The 23,086-nt window shown below is 37.9% G+C and overlaps 1 protein-coding gene across 4 annotated transcripts in view; it reads left to right on the top strand.

The window, feature by feature from the left end:
* UBQLN1 (ubiquilin 1) overlaps positions 1-23,086 on the top strand; it is a 54,927-nt gene that overhangs the window by 9,104 nt on the left and 22,737 nt on the right. For all 4 annotated transcript variants that reach the window (XM_081520556.1, XM_081520547.1, XM_081520572.1 and 1 more), the window contains exon 2: positions 22,717-22,868. In XM_081520556.1, the coding sequence (XP_081376682.1) occupies positions 22,717-22,868 (152 nt within the window). The remainder of the gene's footprint in view (positions 1-22,716; positions 22,869-23,086) is intronic.

Genomic DNA, 23,086 nt, shown 5'->3' with positions numbered 1-23,086 from the left:
TTGTAATATATTATTTTTTAACCTAGTGTGTCTTAAGTATCATTTCAACATGTAATTGATATTTTTAAAATTAAGATACTTGTCTTTTTCATACTAGGTGTTCAAAATCTGGTGTGTATTTTACACACACAGCATATCTTAATTTGGACTAGCCACATTTCAAGTGTTCAGTAGCCACTTTTGGTTAGAGACTTCAGAATTAGATAGCATAGCTAATAAGGTCTTCATGCTTTGTTTCCTACTTACCTGTCCCCAGTCATTCACTGCATTTCAGCCATTTTTTTAAAAAATAAATTTATTTATTTTAGTTGGGGGCTAATTACTTTACAATATTGTAGTGGTTTTTGCCATAAATTGACATGAATCAGCCATGGGTTCACACGTGTTCCCCATCCTGAACCCCCCTTCCACCCCCCCATCCCATCCCTCTAGGTCATCCCATTGCCCCAGCCCTGAGCATTTGTCATGCATCGAACCTGGAATGGTGTTCTGTTTCACATATGATAAAATACATGTTTCAATGCTATTCTCTCAGAACGTCCCACCCTCACCTTCTCCCTCAGAGTCCATAAGACTGTTCTATGCATCTGTGTCTCACATTCTGTCTCGCATATAGGGTTATCGCTACCATCTTTCAAATTCCATATATATGCATTAGTATACTGTATTGGTGTTTTTCTTTCTGGCTTACTTCACTCTGTATAATGGGCTCCAGTTTCATCCATCTCAATAGAACTGATTCAAATGTATTCTTTTTAATGGCTGAGTAATATTCCATTGTGTATATGTACCACAGCTTCCTTATCCATTCATCTGCTGATGGACATCTCGGTTGCTTCGATGTCCTGGCTATTGTAAACAGTGCTGCGATGAACATTGGGGTACACGCGTCTCTTTCAATTCTGGTTTGCTCAGTGTGTATGCCCAGCAGTGGGATTGCTGGGTCATATGGCAGTTCTATTCCCAGTTTTTTAAGGAATCTCCGCCCTGCATTTCAGCCATTTTTAAGTCTTTTCCTCCAACTATCACTAGCTCTTTGTCCTTTTGAGCTTTTGCCAATGCTGCTAATGACGGTAACATAATACTTACTACAGGCTTATTATACTAATGCATATTGCATTAATACTTTTTAAAGTTTCACAACTTTATGATGAAAGTACTGTTGTTACCTGTTATTTAAAAATGAGGAAACCAAGACTCAGGTTAGAAGAGTGGTTAAATTTATACACGTGTTATATAGTGAGCCTAGATTGAAATCCAGTGACTAACTCTGGAGTCCACACCTAATTAAGATTCCTTGACTTTTCTCTGGTTGGCTTTTCAGCCTTTAGGTTTATTTAAGTATTAGTTTATTGAAGTTTGCTTTGACTAACCACTCTGAATTAGATCAGTGACTATAATCTCTGATACCATTTTGTGATTAAGTGGACTTTATTCTCCCCTCTCCTTACTGTAAGAATTTACAAAGATAGGGGCTGTTTTGCTTACCTCTTAATCCCATGGTACCTGCCTACTATTGTACTTGGCACACATTGAGTAATGCAAATATTTATAGAGTGAATGAGCAAATAGTGTGTTAAAGATTTTTTTTTTGCAGTGTTTTGTGCTTAGTTGGGAATATTTTAACTGTGATTTGCTTAGAAAAATGTGACATTTAGTCTCACTTTAATCAAGTGTCCAATGGCATTATTTATTTTAAAAATTATTTATCTTATTTTTTGGTTGTGCTGGGTCTTTGGTGGTGCACTTGGGCTTTCTCTAGTTGCAGAGAGCGGGGGCTGCTCTCTAGTTGTGATGTGCAGGGCTTCTCATTGCGGTGGCTTCCCTTGTGGAGCACAGGTTTGAGGCTCATGGGCTTCAGTAGTTGCAGCATTTGGGCTCTAGTTGTGATGCACGGGTTTAGAAGCTTCACAGCCTGTGGAATCTTCCTGGATCAGGACTTGAACACGTCCCCTGCATTGGCAAGTGCATTCTTCTTAGCCATTGTATCACCAGGGAAGTCCCAATGGCATTATTTTAGTTGTTTCCCTATCTTAGCAACTTCTACTGGAAAAAAAAAAAATCCCATTAAAATTAGAATTGGGAGGTTTTTCAAGAGACTAATGTTGCTATCTCCAAATCTACTTGATGCAAAACTTACTGAGTTAGCATATCAGGTTCCATTTATTACAGGTATAAACAAAATATATATATATGTGCATCTATTTTGCAAATTTTCATTATCAGAAGATATGAACTCGGGTTTGTTCTAGGTAAATTTATGCTGTTCTGTGTGAGTTTGATGTCCCATAGATATGACTATATAGACTGTTTGATTTATTGATTAAGCAGCTAATGTGTAGATTTCTAGACTGGTATGAGGTCTTTTGTTAGATTTTTTTATAGCCTTTAAGACTCTCTCCAGTTGTTATAAAGGGTATGGCTTTATTAGTTTTAAAAATACAGACTGCAAAGAAAATGAAATACATCATGCCCTCTATTTAGGAAATTTCAAATGAGAAAAGTGTGAAATAAAACATGTATGTGTATGGCTGAGTCCCTTCGATGTTCATCTGAAACAGTCAGAATTGTTAATTGGCTATACTCTAATAAAAAACTCAAAAAAATTTTTTAAAAAGGGAAACCCACTCTAAGTGTGTATCTAGTTCTGTTCAGAAAAATGTTCATGTATTTACCCATATGTAATTTTCTACTTATTCCTGTTAAGGAAATGGATCATTACCCACACTTTTACCTTACTCTTTATTTGTATCTTCACAGTCTTTCTATATTTGCATATGAAGAGCTAACTCATTCCACTGTTATTTATTGATTATTTGTATTTACTAGATTGTTGCAAATGTAATTGTGGTTTTGGACCATTAATTTTAAATTGTTATAACTAGGTTCAAGCACATCTTTATTAATCAAAATTGGAACCATTACAATCAACACACTTTTGCCAACGAGAAGTAAGTTTGTTTATTCCTGTAGTGTAAAAATCTGTGCTTTAGGATTTGATGAACTTTTGAAAAGCATTTTCTGCCTCCTGTTCGTTGTGGAAGCATTTTTCCCACAAAAAGTTGTCGATACTTGAAGAAGTGGTAGTCAGTTAGCAAGAGATCAGGTAAATATGGCGAGTGAAGCAAAACTTCATAGCCCAATTTGTTCAACTTTTGAAGCATTGATTGTGCAGTAGGCTGTCAGGCATTGTCGTGGAGAAGAATTGAGTCCTTTCTGGTGTTCAGTGCTGGCTGCAGGCGTTGCAGTTTTCAGTTCATCTCATTAATTTGCTGGGTATACATACTTGTCAGATGTAATGGTTTCTATGGGATTCAGAAAACTGGAGTGGATCAGACCGGCAACAGACCACCAAACAGTGACCATGACCTTGTTTTGATGCAAGTTTGGCTTTGGAAGTGCTTTGGAGCTTCTTCTCGGCCCAAGCTCTGAGCTGGTCATTGCTGGTTGTTGTATAAAACCTACTTTTTGTCACATGTCACAATCTGATGAGAAATTGCTCTTCATTGCTGCATACAATAAAAGATGATGACATTTCAAAACGATGATTTTTTTGATTTTCGGTCAGCTCATGAAGCACCCACTTACCGAGATTTTTTACCTTTTCAATTTGCTTCAAATGCCCAAGACCATAGAATGGTCGAAGTTGAGTTCTTCAACAGTTTCTCATGTAGTTGTTAGAGGACAAGCTTTGATGATTTCTCTCAGTTGGTCTCAACCAACTGATGGCTGGCCACTCCACTCCCCATCTTCAAGGCTCTCGTCCTCTTGAACCACCACTGCACTGTACATTCGTTAGCAGTTCCTGGGCCAAATGCATTGTTGTTGCGAGTTGTCTCTGCTGCTTTGCATTCATTTTGAAGTCATAAAATTGCTCAGATTTGCTTTTTGTCTAAAACGTCATTTCCATACTCTAAAGTACACAGCAAGTAATGTCGCTAGCAAAAAACAAAGCAAGAAGTGCACATTTAAGTGATGTATAACATAACCACATTTAAGAATGTATTCCAGTATCAAATGGCAAAGTTTGATGCAAAACCACAATTATTTTTGTATCAGCCTAATACATAATATTTTTCAAGAAGGGGAAAGGGTGTTGTCATTACGAATATTGTGGTCTGCATTTTGCACAGAGCATTAACCTTGGAATTTGAAAGATATGGCTTTTTATGCCTCTGAGCCTCACTGGCCACATTCTTAACATGTGATTAATACCTGCTTTATTAGATTATTTGAAGGATTTCATGAGATAATATGTAAAAGTACCTAACTCAGAGTTTATATACTTCACTTGAATTGGCTTCTTTCTTCTCGTAACTTTTTGTTTGCCAGGAAATTGAGTCTTAATTTTTTGTAGTAGAAGAAAGCTTAGTTTGCTAGCATGTGAGAGTGAAACATTTAGTTTGTAGTTATTTGTAAAGTTTAGGTCACAGGAACTCTTAAAAACTGTATGTATTTAAACATACAGTTTTTAAGAGTTTCCATTGATAATGCACAGTAACATTTTCGACTATTCAGATTTATATTTATAAGAAGGTGCCCCTTTCTCGTATAGCCGCTTATGTTTCTATAGTTTATCTTATGCCCAACATCTTAATGTAAGATTTATGCACTGTTTTTTAATGAGAGTACTTTCAGTTCAGTTCAGTTCAGTCGCTCAGTCCTATCCAACTCTTTGCGACCCCATGAATCACAGCACACCAGGCCTCCCTGTCCATTACCAACTCCTGGAGTCTACCCAAACTCATGTCCATCGAGTCGGCGATGCCATCCAGCCGTCTCATCCTCTGTCGTCCCCTTCTCGTCCTGCCCCCAATCCTTCCCAGCGTCAGGGTCTTTTCCAGTGAGTCAGCTCTTCGCATGAGGTAGCCAAAGTATTGGAGTTTCAGCTTCAACATCAGTCCTTCCAATGAACACCCAGGGCTGATCTTTCGGATGGACTGGTTGGATCTCCTTGCAGTCCAAGAGACTCTCAAGAGTCTTCTCCAACACCACAGTTCAAAAGCATCAATTCTTCGGTGCTCAGCTTTCTTCACAGTCCAAGTCTCACATTCATACATGACTACTGGAAAAACCATAACCTTGACTAGATGGACCTTTGTTGGCAAAGTAATGTCTCTGCTTTTTAATATGCTATCTAGGTTGGTCATAACTTTCCTTCCAAGGAGTAAGCATCTTTTAATTTCAAGGCTGCAATCACCATCTGCAGTGATTTTGGAGCCCAAAAAAATTCAGTCTGACACTGTTTCCACTGTTTCCCCATCTATTTCCCATGAAGTGATGGGACCAGATGCCATGATCTTAGTTTTTTGAATGTTGAGCTTTAAGCCAACTTTTTCACCCTCCTCTCTCACGTTCATCAAGAGGCTCTTTAGTTCTTCTTCACTTTCTGCCATAAGGGTGGTGTCATCCGCATATCTGAGGTTATTGATATTTCTCCCGGCAATCTTGATTCCAGCTTGTGCCTCTTCCAACCCAGCGTTTCTCATGATGTACTCTGCATATAACTTAAATAAGCAGGGTGACAATATACAACCTTGACGTACATCTTTTCCTATTTGGAACCAGTCTGTTGTTCCATGTCCAGTTCTAACTGTTGCTTCCTAACCTACATACAGGTTTCTCAGGAGGCAGGTCAGGTGGTGTGGTATTCCCATCTCTTTGAGAATTTTTCACAGTTTATTGTGATCCACACAGTCAAAGGCTTTGGCATAGTCAATAAAGCAGAAATAGATGTTTTTCTGGAACTCCCTTGCCTTTTTGATGATCCAGCAGATGTTGGCAATTTGATCTCTGGTTCCTCTGCCTTTTCTAAAACCAGTTTGAAGATCTAAAATTTCACGGTTCACGTATTGCTGAAGCCTGGCTTGGAGAATTTTGAGCATTACTTGACTAGCGTGTGAGATGAGTGCAATTGTGTGGTAGTTTGAGCATTCTTTGGCATTGCCTTTCTTTGGGATTGGAATGAAAACTGACCTTTTCCAGTCCTGTGTCCACTGGTGAGTTTTCCAAATTTGCTGGCATGTTGAGTGCAGCACTTTCACAGCATCATCTTTGAGGATTTGAAATAGCTCAACTGGAATTCCATCACCTCCACTAGCTTTGTTCGTAGTGATGCTTTCTAAGGCCCACTTGACTTCACATTCCAGGATATCTGGCTCTAGGTGAGTGATCACACCATCGTGATTATCTGGATCATGAAGATCTTTTTTGTACAGTTCTTCTGTGTATTCTTGCTAAGGTTACTCAAGCCTCAGGCATTTGGAGAATAATGCCTGAGGTTTGAGTAACCTTAAATGTAGTTTTTTTTTTTGAGAGATATAAGCAGTGCTGAATAAAAAACTGGTTAAAAAGTAGAGACTCTCAAAGGACCTGTGACTTAAAAATACTGAAATAGCAAATGTTCAAATGCAGTATGTTATTCACATAAATATTTAGAAAATTCTTGTTAAATGCTATTAATATGTGGTTCTGCGGGAAATGAAATTAAAGTGTTTTAATCTTTAGTTTTTGGGATTTTTTTTTTGAGCTTGCAAGATTTTTCTGTTTTTTTTCCTAAGGATATTTAATAGGAACAGAGACTGGCTGTTCAAAGGTAAATTTGAATTGTGGGATATTGGTAACGGATGACTATTTCATAAAAGCATATTAACTCAATATTTTAAAGTGTTTATGGTTCAGAGTTTATCCTCACACAATTAGGTTAGAAATATTTGAGTGTTTGCCTGAGTGTACTATGCCCAGATATTTTACATTCGTCACTTAATTGTCCCATTAGTATTGCAGAATAATTATAATCTCCATTTTACTGATAGAAAACTGAGGCTCAGAGACGGGTAACATCTTAAAGGTCATACAACTAGTAAGGGGCAAAAATAAGATTTGAATTCCGGTCTAACGTGTCCCATAAACAGTCTTTCCTAATGTGGTATCGCTTTGTCTCTGCCCTACCCCATCATGTATGTGTGTCTCATTTTCTTCCCCTAAACAAATCAGGAATGGAGTAAATGAAGTAGACCCTGAACAGATGAGATTGGTGTCATAAAAGTTGATACTATGTTAAATCTTAGATTTTTTCATTTCATGCAGTGTTCTATTTTATGTGGCTTTCTAATTCTTGATTATTTATTTGCCTCTTCCTCCTCAGATTAAAAATAGCAAATTTAGGAGCAAGAGAGTATGCTGTTAAGATAAGAATGGACTGGAAGATAAAAAGCAAATACAAGACAGTTTGAGAGTCTGTAACAGTATTTCTATATTGTAGGACAGCCCCTGATACTGTACCAGTAACTAACTCAGTATTGTCAGAAAGTTAAATTGTATTTGATAGAATGGAAAGCAGTTTTGGTTTTCACACAGCGGTAAATTTAAATTAGCTGGATAATCCACTGATGTGAAACACGTTATTTCGGATGATGTTGACAAAATGAGAAGGCTACTGAATGTTTTGTAGGTGCTGAGTTGATTTCAGATCATTAAATAACTTACTGTGAGGTATGTTGAAATTTTGATTCTTGAGATTCTTGAGAACGTGTATAGTAGTTTTCACTTTTCTGCTTTTCTAGCCTGTTGGAAATTTCTGTAGGTTGTCAAGAGCAAGACCAGAGTAGGAAACCTACATTTATAAGAAATATGTATCCTTAGAGACTCATTCCAGTATGTATTTTCATTTTGAACTGGTGGTGGCCACATGAGCTGAAGGACAAAAATAAGCATATCTATCAAGGTAGTATAGAAATAACTAAAGGAAATTATGAAAATCCTTTTTGGTTAGGATTCTTCCCTAGGTATATGGAGGCATTTTATATAATCTGTTGCAATAAATTTTATGTTTCTACAGAAGAATATTGTCTGGGCTGCCTCCTGTCTAAAGCTGCTTTGAGAATTTTTAAGAATGCTAATCAAAGGATTAGTCTCCAAAGATATTTAAGCAGCTCAATATCAGAAAAACAGCCCAGTCAAAAAATGGGCAGGACACCTAAACGGACATTTCTCCAAAGAAGACATACAGATGGCCAATAAACGTATGAAAAGATGCTCCACATTGCTAATTACTAGAGAAGTGCAAATCAAAACTACTATGAGGCATCACCTTGCACCAGTCAGAATGGCCATCATCATAAAATCTACAAACAGTAAATGCTGGACAGGATGTGCTTTTGGTGGTAATATAAACTGATACAGCCATTAGGGAGAAAAATGTGGAGATTCCGTTAAAAACTAGGAATAGATCTACCATATGACCCAGTAATCCCGGTACTGGGCATACACCCTGAGAAAACCACAATTGTATAAGACACATGTACCCCAATGTTCATTGCAACAATATTTACAATAGCCAAGACATGGACAAAACCTAGATGTCCATAGACAAATGAATGGATAAAAAGTCATGGTACATACATACAATGGAATATTACTCAGTCATAAAAAGAAACAAATTTGAGTCAATGGTAATGAGGTGGATGAACACCTTACAGAGTGAAATTGTCAGAAAGAGAAAAATATCATCTGTTAACGCGTATATGTGGAATTTAGGAAAATAGTACTGATGAACCTATTTGCATGGAAGGGATGGAGACATAGATGTAGAGAATGGGCTTGTGGACATAGTAGAGGAAGGAGAGGGCGGGAAGAATGGAGAAAGTAGCGTTGACATATATACACTATCACGTGTCACATAGATAGCTAATGGAAGTGTGTGTGTGTGTGTGTGTTGTGTCTGACTCTTTGTGACTCCATGGGCTGTGTCCGGCCAGGCTCCTCTGTCCGAATGATTCTCCAGGCAAGAATACTGGAGTGGGTTGCCATTTCCTTCTCCAGGGGATCTTCCTGACCCAGGGATTGAACCTGGGTCTCCTGCGTTACAGACAGATTCTTTACTGTCTGAGCTACAGGGAAGTCTAGTAGCTAATGGGAAGTTGCTGTATAACACAAGGAGCCCAGCCTGGCTCTCCGTGATGACGTAGAACGGTAGGATGGGGGGAGCGGGGGGAGGCTTAGGAAGGCAGGGATAAGCACGCACGCATGTGCTAAGTTGCTTCTGTTGTATTTGACTCTGTGCAACCCTGTGGACCATAGTCTGCCAGGCTCCTCTGTCCATGGGATTCTCCAAGGAAAAGACTACTGGAGTGGGTTGCCGTGCTCTCCTCCAGAGGATCTTCCTGATCCAGGGATCGAATCTGCATCTCCCATGTCTTCTACATTGGCAAGTGGGTTTTTTTTTTTTACCACTGGAGCCACCTGGGAAGCCAATGTATAATTATGACTGATTCTCGCTGCTGTACCGCAGAAAACACAACATAGTAAGGCAGTTTTCTTCCAATTAAAAAATAAATTAAAAAATCCAACTTGATGCTCTTGATTTAAAGTGGAATTTTTCACTTAATGCAAAATTTTGAGCATTCCATGTCAATAAATACAGGATTGCATTATTCTAAAAAAAAAGATTGCTAATTTTTTTCCCCTGAGTCAATACTGCATAGTTTCTTATTTTATTTCCTTGTGTTCAATAAAAGTATAATAGATAAAATAGACAGATAAGTTCAAATGTTAGAGATCAAATTTTGGAAAATTTAAAGCCACTGTAAACTATTTCCTCTACCTTTTGTAGAGTGCAGAATAGAAGTTTAAGGATGTATGAAGTACATGCAGGATTTTTGGCTCTTGTGTAAAAATATAACATCATATTTGGATTAAAATTTTCTAAAATGTAGCTTATTTGGGAAACTAGAGGATAACTGGTTTGGTATAATTAAAATTAAGATTTACTCATTTTTGTTTTCAGTGGAGTGGCAGGCAGCTGAGAGTTATTGTTATCCTTTGTTTTTGTACAGTTTGTTCCAAGCTTTGAATAATTTACTCACAGTAAACCAATGTTAGTTAGTCTGTTTGAGAGTAGTTCTAATTACCTAAATTGTTTGACATCAGTTATTTGAAATTTAAAATTTATTTTTATAAAAATTGGATTATAATAGGTAGTCATATTATACAGTTTCTCTTTGTACCCTATCTCTGTCATAATACTTTCTGATCTTCAACATGAAGTGCTATAAATTCTTATTTTGAATTGCCTTAGGTGCCCCTCAGAACCAAGAGTTTCATGAAGCTAGAGGATTCTAGCATCAGTGATGTTAATTTTCAGTTCAGTTCAGTCGCTCAGTCGTAGCACACCAGGCCTCCCTGTCCATCACCAGCTCCTGGAGTTTACCCAAACTCATGTCCATTGAGTCGGTGATGCCATCCAGCCATCTCATCCTCTGTCGTCCCTTTCTCCTGTCCCCAATCCTTCGCAGCATCAAGGTCTTTTCCAGTGAGTCAACTCTTCTCATGAGGTGGCCAAAGTATTGGAGTTTCAGCTTCAACATCAGTCCTTCCAGTGAACACCCAGGACTGATCTCCCTTCGGATGGACTGGTTGGATCTCCTTGCAGTCCAAGGGACTCAAGAGTCCTCTCCAACACCACAGTTCAAAAGCATCAATTCTTCGGCCCTCAGCTTTCTTCACAGTCCAACTCTCACCATACCTGACTACTAGAGAAACCATAGTCTTGACTAGACGGACCTTTGTTGGCAAAGTAATGTCTCTGCTTTTTAATATGCTATCTAGGTTGACCATAACCTTCCTTCCAAGGAGTAAGCGTCTTTTAATTTCCTGGCTGCAGTCACCATCTGCAGTGATTTTGGAGCCCCCAAAAATAAAGTCTGACACTGTTTCTACTGTTTCCCCATCTATTTCCCATGAAGTGATGGGTGCTGTAATTCTTTAGGAGAAAGTGATATCTTATGAGTCTGTAAGGACTTTGGTTTCTTGAGATTTTTGTGAAGATTGAATGAGATGATTTGGGGATGTGATTCGAGGCATGATGTAGCTGCTTAGTAAAATAATGATGAGTATAAGTGCATTTTGAACTGTGTGCCACTAAGATCTTATCCCTTTGCATCTAGGATATCAGAGAAGCCCCTAGTATGTCCAGAAAGCCAAACTATCCTTCCAACATCGACAATTCATGGTTAGTAGGATTCTAGCCCTTAAATATTACTAAGGGCTCAACTAAAGCATTCACTACCATTCTACGATAGAAGCTTTTGAGGTTGTGGTTGTTTCGGATATCAGGTCTTAACTGTCTCTGCTTAATTATGCTCATGGATGACCATCTGTTATTCTTGGGTGATCATCTGTGTTGTGATTTCTGTGTCTCATAGCCACTCTGGTCTGCTACCTAAAACTAGAATTTTTAGACAAACTTTATTTTTAAGGTTTTTATTGAAGTTGAGTTGATTTACAATGTTGTGTTAGTTTCAGGTGTACAGCAAAGTGAATGAGCTAACATCTCTCTCTCTCTCTCTCTCTCTCTCTCTCTCTCTCTCTCCCCACTCTTTTTTTAGTTTTTTTTGTCCATATAGGTCATTACAGAGTATGGAGTAGAGTTCCCTGTGCTGTTCAGTAGATTTTGATTTCAGTAATTCTATTTATTTTTGGTTGTGCTGAGTCTTTATGGCTGTGCAGGCTTTTTTGTCTAGTTGCAGCCAGTGGGGGCTTGTCTCTAGTTATGATGTGTGGGCTTCTTATTGTGGTGGCTTCAGTAGTTGGGCCATATAGGGTTAGTAGTTGTGACTCGTGGGCCCTAGGGTGTGCAGGCTTCACTAGCTGGCAATTCCTGTGCTCTAGAGCACAGACTCAGTACTTGTGACACATAGGCTGAAGTGCTCCACCGCATGTGAGATCTTCTTGGACCAGGGATTGAACCTGTGTCTTCTGCATTGGCAGGTGGATTCTTTACCACTAAGTCAACAGAGAAGCCCTGTATCAGTTTTTATATTGGACTATCCAGTGGGTATGTCACTAGTTTTACTTTTTTTTTTTTACCTCTTATTTATTTTTTTTAAGCCATTTTGTATTGGGGTATAGTTGATTAATGGGGATGGAAGTTTGGAGGAGAATGGATACATGTGTGTGTGTGGTTGAATCCCTCTGCTGTGTGCCTGAATCTATTACACTATTTTTACTTTTTTAGTTTTTAAATTTTGCTGCACTGGGTATTCATTGTGGTGCATGGGACTTCTCTTGTTGTGAATCATGGACTCTGTAGACTGTGCGTGTTCACTGATTGCAGCACACAGACTTCTTTATTTGCAGTGTGCAGGCTTGGTTGCCCCGTGGCATGTGGGATTTTAGTTCCCCAACCAGGGATTGAACTCGCATCCCCTGCATCGGAAGACAGATTCTTAACTGCTGGACCACCAGGGAAGTCCCATGTCAGAGATTTTAAAGTTACCCAATTATTATTTTAGGATTATCCCCTTCCTTTGTTTATTGGCCATTTAGATTTCATTTTGGTGAAGTTCTTATTTCAGTCTGTTGGCTAGTTTTCAGTTGGGTTGTACTTTACTGATCTGGAGACTTTCTGTATAAAATCTGGGTTTCAAGGTCTCTGTTGGTTTTTGGTATTGTAGATATTTTCACTCTGTTGCTTAACATTTTGCTCTGTTAAAGATAGTTTAATTTATTGTGGCTTTTTTATGGCTAAATTTTTTTGTGTCCTGTCTAGGAAATCTTTTCCAGTTAACTAGTATTTTACGGATTTGCCTTTTTGATACTGTTTAATTGCATGGTAGGGCTTCCCATGTGGCTCAGTGGTATAGAATCTGCCTGCGAAACAGGAGATATGGATTCAGTCTGTTTCAGGATCTTCCCCTGGAGAAGGGTATGGCAACCCACTCCAGTATTCTTGCTTGGGCAATCCCATGGACAGAGGACCCTGGTGGACGGCAGTCCTTGGGGTCGCAAAAGAGTTGGACATGACTTAGTGACTGAGTAACAATAATTGCATGGTTCTGTTTACTTTGTGTGTGGAGTGCATGCTTTAAAAGATCTAAACTTCTTGAAATATGTTGACATGCTTTATGGCCCAGTATTATTGTTGTTTAGTTGCTGAGTTGTGTCCTACTCTTTTTTTGTGACCCCAAGAACTGTAGCCCGCCAGGTTCCTCTGTCCATAGGATTTCCCAGGCAAGAATACTGGAGTGAGTGGCCATTTCCTTCTCTGGGGGGATCTTCCTGAACCAGGGATTGAACCCGTTTCTCCTGTATTGGCAGGGGATTCTTTACCTCTGAGCCACCAGGGAAGCCAGTAGCCCAGTATGTAAATTTGTAAATGTACTAGAAAAGAACACTTATTCTGTGGTTGTTGGATACAGTGTTTTATACATGCCAGTTAAGTCATCAGTTAATTACGTTTTTCACATCTTTTTTTTTTATTTTTGCCTGCTTTATTCTGTCAGTTACTGAGGTAAATGTACTATAAAATATGTTACTGTACTTTTGAATTAGTCTATTTTTCTCTGTCGTTCTATTTTATTTTTGCTTTATGTATTTTGAAGCTGTGTTATGATTTACATGTACATTTCAAGTTTTCTTGTGAATTGAACACTTTCTAATGTTGAAATGTCCTAGTTGCTTTTGTAATGTATTAAAGTTAGCTTTGTTCTGGAAACTATTCCGTATCCTGTGATAGACCATAATAGAAAAGAATATGAAAAAGAATGTGTATATATTTATATAGTTACACACAGTATGTATAATTGAGTCTCTTTGCTGAACAACAGTAATTAACACAACATTGTAAATCAACTACACTTCAATTGTAAAAAAAAAAAAAATGTCAAGTAACATAGCCTCACTAACTTTATTTGGTTAGTTTTTGCATGGTCTATCTTGACCCATTCTTTTTTTTTCTTCCCTTAGTAATTTATGTGTATCTTTTTTTAAGCAACATGAAGTTGGAGTTTTAGATCCAGCCTGGCAATTTTGTCTTTGTAACATGTGGTCTGTTATGTAATTATTGATACATTTGGTTTACATTTCCCATTTTACCATTGATTTCTGTTTTTCCTGTCTCTTCTATGTTGCTTTTTTCTGTTTTATATTATTCCAGCTATCCCTCCCCCTTTTCCAGTTGCCCCTTTTATTAGGTTGGTAGATGTATGCTGTTTATATTGTTTAGTTGTTGTCCCAGAGAATACCATATGCATCTTATAAAATGTCTAAATCAGTAAGTACTTGTACTTCTTTGCTGTTATTACAAGAATCTTAGAACAATTAAGCACTGTTTATACCTGCCTGCAAACTACACTTGAACCCCCCTCTTTCCTTCCGCCTTTGTTCTCTTCTTTTCCTCCTTCCAACATAAGACATTGTTATTAATACTTTATAAAGTCAGTTTTTATTTTGATTTATTCTTTCCATTGTTTTATTCCTTCACCTAGGAGAGGATCATTTTTTTCTGTCTGAGAAGACTCATTAACATTTCCTGTAGTCTGTATATGCTAGGTAACAAATTCTCTGTTTTTGTGTGTCAGACAATGTCTATTTTGATTTTATTTTGGGGGAATTTGCACTGGATATGAAATTTTAGTTTGCCAATTACTCTTCCCCCTTTAAAATTTTCCTTAATTTTAAAATCATGGGTAATTTTATCCTTCACTTAAAAATAAATTTAAAAAAAAATCATGAGTAATTTTACCTATTTAAAGAAGTAGAGATAATAGTAAGCTAACTCCCCATGAATCCTTCACCGAGCTTTGACAATTAATCTTAGAGGCAGCCTTGTTTTAAGTGTACTTACCCTTAAGGCTCCTCTCAGTTCTATCATCTGACTCATCTCTCATGGGCTATATCTCTTCATCCTTTAATAGTTTAGCATGTATCTCTAAAAGATAAGGACCCTCTTTAGAAAAACACAGTACATTATCCTTCCTTACCAATTAATACTGTCTAAATTTCACCAATCCAGAATTTCCCCATTGTCTCAAAATGACTTTTTAAGTGTAATGATAGCATGAATTTACTATATATTTTTGCCTTTTAAAAAAAAGCAGTTTTAGATTTATAGCAACTTGAGCAGGAAATACTCCTTGCTCCCCCCCCCAACCCTTAAATCTCCCCCATCAACATCCCACCCTGGGATGGTACATTTGTTATAATTGATGGACCTATATTGACACATCCTTATCATTCCAAGTTCATAGTTTAAGACTCACTCTTGGTGTTTTGACAAGTGTATAGTGTATATGCTCTGCCTCTACCCTAACTCCTGTCAACCACTGATCCATTTACTGTCTCTATAGTTTTGTCCTTTCCAGAATGTTGTCTAGCCAATTTTAGATTGGCTTATTTGACTTAGTATGCATTTAAGATTCCTTCATGGTTCTTTTGATGGTTTGATGGCTTATTTTTTTCTATTGCTAAATAATATCCCTTTGTCTGGGTGTACCATGGTTTATTTATTCACCTGTAGAACAATTTCTTGGTTGCTTCCAAGCTTTGACATTAATGAAGAAAGCTGCCATACACACCTGTGAGCAGGTTTTGTTTATCCGTAAGTTCTCAACCCCTTTGGGTAAATACCAGGGAGAGGGTCCTTGCTGGACTGAATGGTAAGACTGTGTTTAGTATCGTAAGAAATTGCTAAACTGTCTTCCAAAGTGGCTATACCATTTTGTATTCCCATCAGCAAGGAATGAGAGTTCCTGTTTCATATTCTTGCCAGTATTTGGTGGTGTTTCTGTTTTAGTTTGGCCATCCTAATAGTTATGTAGTGCTCTCTTCTTGTTTTAATTGGCAATTCTCTAATGGCCTATGATACAAATATGCTTCTTTGCCATCTGTGTATCTTCTTTGGTGAGATATCTGTTAAAATTTTTGCCTGTTTTTTAATTGCGTTCAGTTTTTTATTTTTTAACCTTTATTTATTTATTTTTGTCTGCACTGGGTCTTTGTTGCTGTGCATGGGCTTTCTCGAGTTGAGTTGAGCTTGGGCTACTTGTCAATTGTGGTATACAGGCTTGTAGTGACTTCTCTTGTTGTGGAGAACAGGCTCTAGGTGCAAGGGCTTCAGTCGTTGTGATGCCTGGCCTCAGTAGTTGTGGCCCACGGGCTCTAGAGCGTGGTCTCAGTAGTTGTGGTACATGAGCCCAGCTGCCCCTTGGCATGTGGGATCCTCCCAGATCAGGGATCAAACCTGTGAACTCCGCATTGACAGGCAAACTCTGAACCACTGGATCACCAGAGAATTACTTTAAATAACAATCCTTTATCAGATGACCATTTCTCAGTGTTTTCTCCCAGTCTGGCTTTTCCCATTCTCTTGCAAAAGATTTCTGTTTCAAGTGAGATGCAAATAAAGCTCATATGTTGCAAGGAGCTGATAAGTTTACTATTTTTTCTCCTCTTTTGTACTAACTATGCATTTATTTGTTTTTCCTGCCTTGTTGCATTGGCTGGAGTTTTCAATATGATGTTGAATAGAGTGAATAGAGAGCAGACATCCCCCCCCCTTTTTTTTCCTTTAAAGTTTGTTTTTATTGTAGTAAAAGTCACATGATATAAAACAAAACATTTTAACCATGTTTAATTGTACAGTTCAGTGGTACTAAGTACCTTCACATTGTTGTACAACTGTCACCATCATCCATCTCCCCAATTTTTCACCTTCCTAAACTGAAACTCTGTCCCCATTAAGCTCTAACTCCCCATTGCTCTTCCTTGCTTCCCAGCCCCTGGCATCTAGCAATGTATTTTCTGACTCTGATAATTTGTCTGTTCTAGGTATCTTGTATAAGTGGAATCAAATAGTGTTTGGAGAGCAGACATCCTTGCTTTATTACTGGTCTTAGAGGGAAAACATTCAATTGGTCACCATTATTACTCCAAACAGTAGATATTTTGTAGATGTACTTTATCAGGTCTAAGTAGTTTCCTTTTATTCCTGATTTCCTGGTAATTTTCTTAGAAATGAATGCTTTCTAATGCTTTTTTGTTATTGATTGATAAGATGGTGCGGATTTTCTTTTCCTTTTGTCAATATGGTGAATTATATTGGCTTTTCAAATGTTGAAATTTCTAGGGTGAACCTCACTTGGTCATTAAGAATTACTCTTGTTCTATATTGCTGGATTTAACTTGGTGGTATTTTATGGAGCATTTCTGTCTGTGTTCATGAGGGATATTGGTCTGTACTTTTTCTACTCTAGTTTTGGTATCAGGGTAATACTGCCCTCATGAAATTAATTGTAAGTGTTTCCTTTTCTATTTTCAGAAGAGAGGGTGTGAGTTCTGGTAGCTTGAATCTTTCAAAATATCGGTCCATTTCATCCAAGTTATCAAACACCTTGCATGCAGAGTTTTTCTTGAGCTTTTCTGGTGGCTCATTCATAAAGAATCTGCTTGCCTATGCAGGAGACTATAGGAGACTTGGGTTCCATCCCTGGATTGGGAAGATCCCTTGGAGAAGGAAATGGTTCATGGGATCGCAAAAGAGTTGGACATGACTTAGTAGCTAAACAACGGCAATAAGGAATGGGGAATTTTCCTTTTTATCCTTTTAATTGTGAGGTCTGTAGCCATTTCCTTTTCTTCTTCCTGATATTGCTAATTTATATCTTCTGGCTTTTTTTTTGGCCTTTGTATCTAGATGCTAATCAATTTTACTGATATTTTGAGAAATGTTTTTCTTATTTTTCTGTTTTTGATTTGTGCTCTTTTGGGGGGGTTCATTTGTTGTTTTTCTGTTTTCTAAAGGTTGAAACTTTAGGCTGCTGATTTGTGACCTTTCTTAAATTTATGTCTTTAACGCTGTAAGTTTTTCTAGGTATTGCTGTAGCTGCATCTTACAAATTTTGACATTATAGCTTCATTTTTGTTCAGTTGAAATATTTTGTTAATTGTTCTTCAGGACTTTCTTTTTGACCCATGATTTATTTGGAAGTGTTTTGTTTAATTTGGAAAAGTTACAGATATCTCTCTGTTATGGATTTCTACTGTTACTCCATTAATGTCAGAGAATATACTTACATGGTTTCAAACTTACATGGTTTCAATTATTAACATTTCCAAAGTTTGTTTTAAGACGCAGTTTATGATTTTATCTTGGTTGAGTGTCCCATGTTTGTTTAAAAGTTTCATTTTCATCTATAGGTTCCTCTCTGCTTTTTTCCGTTAGCAAGTTATTTGTTAAGGACACCTTTTTTGTTGTTGATTTTAGTGACTGTTTCCTTTTAATATCACTTACTGTGTTCATTAATTGCCTGCAAATTTGGGGGAAATTTATTAGACCTAGAGCACTGTCCCATCAGAACCATCTGATCACATGGGAAGATTGTTAAACCATAGATTAAAAAAAAAAAAAAACATTGCTTGCTGGGCCTCATCCCCAGAGTTTCTGATTTGACTGGGTTCTGAAAATCTGCATTTCTACCAAATTAACCTGGTAGTGGTGAAAGTTGCTCATCTGGGGGACAGCGCTTTGAGAAGTACAGCTCTAGAGCAGTTTCTCAACCTTGTTATTGTTGACATTTGGGGTTTTAAAATCCTTTGTTGTTGAGGCTGAGCTGTGTGTTGTAGGTTATTTAGCATCTTCCATCTCTACCCACTAGTGGTACTTAACCCATGTTGTGACAACCAAAAATGTCCTCAAATATTGCCAGATGCTCCCCAGGGCAGATAGAGGCCTCCACTCACTTCAGGAACCACTGCCTTGGATAACTATCTAGTGAAAACCCTTACGTCCTTATCTCTAAGTTCTTTTATTTTAGCCTAGTTAGATTTTCCTTGGAGACATTGTATATTATTATCTTTATGCTTGGATGTTGAAAGTCCAGATGCCAGCATTCCATTTGATAGCTGTGAGGGGAATGGGGAAAGGCTAAGCATCTAGTATGTCTCTGTTGACTTAATCTTGTTTTAGTGTTGTACTCCTGTTCTCGGTGTGTCTAGTATGTTCTTTAGTCCAGAGACCCTGTTCCCCTTCCAGAGGAAAAAAAATCCTCCCTTCTTTTTGTTGAGTTTGGAGAGGGACTTGCTTAGCATGCAGTGAAGATGTGTCTGCTTTGACTTTCAAATCCCCTATTTTAGTCATTCAGCATCTGTCACCTTATATCCTGTTCTCAGCCCCCGGTGGTACCATATTGAGTCTTCCAGGAATTCTGTAGATTGTGGGGATAGATTATAGGGATTGTATTAGCTTGGTTTTCTGTATTGCCAGTTGAGGATTCAGTTCTCCTGGGTCCATTGGATGCTTAGGATCAAAACTTTGTTCTAGTTAAAACCAAAAGGTCTCAATTTGTTCTATTTTATGAGTTTCTGCCTTAGAAAGTTTCTTCCTCCAGATTGTATTCTGATTAAGAGACATATCTCGAATATATGAAGAATTTTTATAGCTCAGTAATAGGAAGGCAAATAACCCAATTAAAAAATGGGCAAAGGATGTGAATAAACTTCTCCAAAGATACAAGCACATGAAAAGATGCTCAACGTCATTAGTTGTGAGGGGAATGCAAATGAAAACTACAGCACGTCTACTAGGATGGCTATTAAAAACAAATTAGGTAATAAATATTGGTGACAGTGTGGAGCGATTAGAACCTTATACACTGCTGGTAGGATTGTACAGTAGTAATAGGCATTAAGTACTTAGGATAACACTCTGGTGGTTCCTCAAGTGATTAAGAATTAACAGTAATTTAGTTCTGCATCTGAGTATATACCCAAGAGAAATGCAATCATATGTCCCCAGAAAAACTTGTACATAAACGCTTGTTGTTGTTTAGTTGCCACGTCATGTCTGACTCTTTCAGGACCCCATGGACTGTAGCCTGCCAGACTCCTCTGTCCATGGGATTTCTCAGGCAAGAATATTGGAGTGAATTGCTGTTTTCCTTCTCCAGGGGATCTTCCCCACTCAGTTTATAGCAACATTATTCATAATAGCCCAAAGGTAGAAACAGCTCAAGTGCCCATCAATTGATGGATACACAAAATGTTGTATATTCATACAATAGAATGTTTGGCCATAAAAAGGGATGAAGTATTGATACATAACCACAACATGAATGCACCTTTAAAACATATTAAGTGAAATCGCCAAGTGCTAACCACTAGACTGCCAGGGAGCTCCCCGATTAGTGGTTTCTTATGGTTTGGAGTGATGGGGGGATAGGGAGGTCATAACTAAAAGGTACTGGTTTCTTTTTGAGAACATGAAAATTTCAAAATTGACCATGGTGATGGTTGAATGAATCTGTGAATATACTAAAAAGCCATTGTACACCAGAAATGGGTGACTGAAGTGACTTAGCACAGAGTATTGTTAGTCTGAGTAGATTGGTTCTTAAAGTCAGACCTAGATTTCAAGCTTGAAAAAGAAAAGTGAAAGTGGAGTTCCTCAGTCGTGTCTGACTCTGCAACCCCACGGACTGTATGTAGCCTGCTAGGCTCCTCTGTCCATGGGATTCTCCAGGCAAGAATACTGGAGTGGGTTGCCATTTCCTTCTCCAAGGGATCTTCCCAACACATCTCTGCACTGCAGGCAGACTCTTTACCATCTGAGCCACCAGGGTCTCCAGTTTCAAGCTTAACCTGGCAGTTGATTAGCTGTGTCACTGTGAGAGGAGCATATTGAACCCCTCTGTTTCTGTATCTGAAATAGAATAAAAAGTCATCTTCAGTTACTGAGGTTTAAAGAGCTGGCCTTGTGGTAGCTACTATTTATTAAACCACCTTATGTAAATGGCAACCCACTCCAGTACTCTTGCCTGGAAAATCCCATGGACGGAGGAGCCTGGTAGGCTACAGTCCATGGGGTCGCAAAGAGTTGGACATGACTGAGCAACTTCACTTTATGTACCTGATGCTTGTTTTACATACATTCTCATTCGGTTCTTGTAAAACTATGTGTTATGCACATTACCTTATTATTATTTCTAACAGCTGCCAAAGAGAGAAATAAAATGCTTAATAATATAAGAATGGTTAATTCATGATTGGACTTAATCTTTTTATATAGAATATTGTGCTACTGGTGCTTTAAAAGGATTTTTCTAGTTGAAAATTGCTTATCTTGTATAAAAGGGTTATATATCATATATTTTCAAAGTAAGAAAACTTCAGATGGTAAAGGTCTGAAATATTTACTGCAGTATAATTTCACATTATATTTATGATTTTTAAATAAAAGTTACATTGAGTGTTGTAACTTGGTTATGGAAAATTTCATTTACACACAAAGGTAGAATGTGATGAATTTTGGTTCACCTCTCTTTGACAGTGATTGACATATGACCTGTCTTGCTTTATGTTTGTATTCCTCTACATCTCCCCTCCTACCCCTGTGAGAAAATGTCGCTGCTGCTGAGTCGCTTCAGTCGTGTCCGACTCTGTGCAACCCCATAGACGGCAGCCCACCAGGCTCCGCCGTCCCTGGGAAGAATACTGGAGTGGGCAAGAATTCCAGGCAAGAATACTGGAGTGGGTTGCCATTTCCTTCTCCAGTGCATGAAAGGGAAAAGTGAAAGTGAAGTCGCGCAGTCATGTCTGACTCTTGGCGACCCCATGGACTGTGGCCTACCAGGCTCCTCCATCCATGGGATTTTCCAGGCAAGAGTACTGGAGTGGGGTGCCATTGCCTTCTCCGAAGAAAATGTTAGATATTATTTCATGTGTCTTTCCACTTATTGTGACAACCAGAAATACCCCTTATATTTCCAAAACATTGCCTTGATGATAATGTTATTGTCTATTGAGACCCATTTCTGTAGGGCATTGTGGTAAGATGGGATTCTTTGAATTTCTTTACCCACCCTGAGATTTTCTGACTTTAACAGTGGAGTAAAACCTAAGTGTATAGGTGATTTAGGTGAAAGTGTGAGAAACTTACCTAGCATAGAATAAGTAAACTTTTTTATCTTGGTTTGGCCAGAAAGTTTGTTCTGGCTTTTCTGCAAGATACTATGGAAAAATTCAAATGAACTTTTTGGTTAGTCCAGTAGTATGACACACTCTTCTGTTGTATGTTTCTGCATTTTATTCTCTTCCCTGGGAAGCCTTTCTTGAGGTTTTCTTGGCTTCTTGCTAATTACGTTTTACGAAAACTTTTCTCTAACTATCCTTTGTGCTTCCTCTGTACTTTGTGGTTTCCTTGAGTGCTGGCCTTCAGGGAGGAATTTTTACTTTCTGTATCTGCATGATGTGTGTGTGCTTGTGTTCAGTTGCTCAGTTGTGTCTGACTCTTTGTGTGACCCTATTGATTGTAGTCCACCAGGCTCCTCTGTCCATGCGATTTCCCAGCAAGAATACTGGAGTGGGTTGCCATTTCCTTCTCCAGGGGATCTTTGCGGACCAAGACTTGAACCCACATCTCCTGCATTGGGAGGTGTACTTTTTACCACTGAGCTACAGAGCAAGCCTGTAGCCGCATGATACTGCTTGTTAATAGATGTTGAATGAAAGAGGTGGGGAATAAAGTCAATATAATAGGCCAGTAATCAGAGGTTGGCTTTCTCTATATTGAAATTGGAAGGAGCAGAATTTGAGATGGAAATCTGTGGAAAGGAATATTGTAAACTTGGTAAGAGCTATGTGTAGCTTGAACTACGTTTAGTACCATTGATGTAAAATGAGTAAGACTATGACAAAGAAGTGGATTATTAGGCCTTGAATATAGGGTATATGCATCTGTAATAAAACGTTTGCATTAGAGATAAGTGAAATGGTAATACTCATTTCCCACTAAGATCAAGATACACAGAAAGGATATGTCTTCATATTGTTTGAGTTATTGTAGTATCTGTATTGGGGGCTTTTTAAAGTACTTCTTCTAGAAACTAGATTAGATGATGCTATGTAAACATCTATAATACATATTTATTTATTCTTATTTAGTTCAAGGAAGAAATCTCTAAACGTTTCAAATCACATACCGACCAACTTGTGTTGATATTTGCTGGAAAAATTTTAAAAGATCAAGATACTCTGAGTCAGCATGGAATTCACGATGGACTTACTGTTCACCTTGTCATCAAAACACAAAACAGGTGAGTTTTTAGAAACATTTTAGCTGTACACCATGAATAAATGTTTATTTTCCCTTTTAAAAATAACCAGTCTTAGCTTTAAACGATTTGCTGTCATTAATGTGTAAATAGATTAAAATTCATTTACTTGCTGCTGTTGATAACCAAATGTTTTTTAAAAAGCCACTATGATTCAGTAATGCTAATGCTTACACATCTGATATTTTAGAATGTTCGTC

The sequence above is a fragment of the Giraffa tippelskirchi genome, chromosome 1 (assembly GCF_054371585.1).
Source record: "Giraffa tippelskirchi isolate mGirTip1 chromosome 1, T2T-mGirTip1v1.2.pri, whole genome shotgun sequence".
Lineage (NCBI taxonomy): Eukaryota > Metazoa > Chordata > Mammalia > Artiodactyla > Giraffidae > Giraffa > Giraffa tippelskirchi.
The sequence above is the reverse complement of the archived record's forward strand: the minus strand, read 5'-3'. Positions and strand labels throughout refer to the sequence as shown.